At 67.8% G+C, this 1251-nt stretch overlaps 1 protein-coding gene across 1 annotated transcript in view; it reads right to left on the reverse strand.

Moving 5' to 3' along the window:
• LAMB2 (laminin subunit beta 2) overlaps positions 1–1251 on the reverse strand; it is a 31155-nt gene that overhangs the window by 10755 nt on the left and 19149 nt on the right. Inside the window, 2 exon segments of the mRNA XM_019473439.1 lie at positions 407–470; positions 546–629. Coding sequence (XP_019328984.1) covers positions 407–470; positions 546–629 — 148 coding nt within the window.

Consider the following 1251-nt stretch of genomic DNA (forward strand, 5'->3'; position numbering starts at 1 on the left):
GGCAGGACAGGACAACTCCCCCGGGACTGCAGCTTCCCAGCAGCCCTGCCCTGCAGATTCCTCCCCTCCTGCTCCCAGCCTAAATTTAGCCCTGGGTGATTAACCCGCTGCATCCTACGCCCGGCCCAACTCCTCTGCCCGTCACTGACACCATCCCGCACTGCGGCTGCTGCTCGGCGCTGGGCTCGGCTCCGGCACGGCTCCGGCACAGCCATCCCCCTCTGCTCACCCCAACGCAGCCTGACCTTTAGCTGCTCCCATGGGGTGGGGTGCAGGAGGGGCCCGAGACCCCACAGGCTGGATCTGACCCTGACCCTGCCGTGGGGCTCAAAGCAGGGAGAGAGCAGCCAAAATAGCTGCACCCGAAATAGAGCAGCCAGGCAGGAGCCTGGGGCGGGTGACTCACTCTGGATGGCGGGGCTGTAGGGGTCCCGGATGGGGATGGCGGGGTCCAGCACCCGGTAGATCACCTAGGGGGGAAGGCAGGGCAGTGAGGGGAGAGCAAGGGGTCCCCCAACTCTCCCGTGGTGCCACCAGGGCCTCACCTCCCCCTCAGTGGAGGGCTCGATGTCAGAGTAGCGCGACTCGCAGACGACGTCGTCGACGCGGCGTGGGGGCCCACGGGGGATGTGGGGGAAGGCGGTGGCACAGTCATAGGCGAAGTAGCGGTAGACCTTCCAGCTGCGCCCGAAGTCGGCTGAGCGCTCCACCAGCATGGCCGCGGGGCGGAAGGTCTGCGGGACACCCAGCTGGGATAGGGGCCAGCCCCACAGCCCCCATGGGCTTCGTCCCATCCTGTCCCATCCCATCCCGGGTACACGTGTGCTGTCACCCACCTTGAAGGTCATGATGAGGTGGGTGAAGTGGAACTCGGCCTCCAGGTCCAGCTGGATGCTGACGTGCTCCACACCTGGGGGTGGCACATGTGACTGAGGGGAGCACCCACCCGCGGGTCCCTGGGGCTCGTCCCCCCCACCTGGCTGTGGTCCAGGGGCGCGTCCACGTCCGCTGGCTGAGTCACGCTTCCTCGGCGTGGGAGGAAGGGAAGGAGAGCCCCCCGGGACGTCCCGCCGCCCCCGACCACTGCTCACCATTCTCCGACTGCCACCAGGCTTTCTTGGGGCGGGGGGCGAAGGTGGTGACCACGTTCTCGATGCGGTGGCTGTTGGCGTTGGCGCGGGCGTCGTAGGGCCGCCGCGAGTCGCAGACGAAGCACTTCTTCTCCTCCTGCGAGCAGGAGGCTCCGCGGTG

The sequence above is a fragment of the Aptenodytes forsteri genome, unplaced genomic scaffold, assembly GCF_000699145.1.
Source record: "Aptenodytes forsteri isolate BGI_AS27 unplaced genomic scaffold, ASM69914v1 Scaffold53, whole genome shotgun sequence".
NCBI classification, from domain to species: Eukaryota; Metazoa; Chordata; class Aves; order Sphenisciformes; family Spheniscidae; genus Aptenodytes; species Aptenodytes forsteri.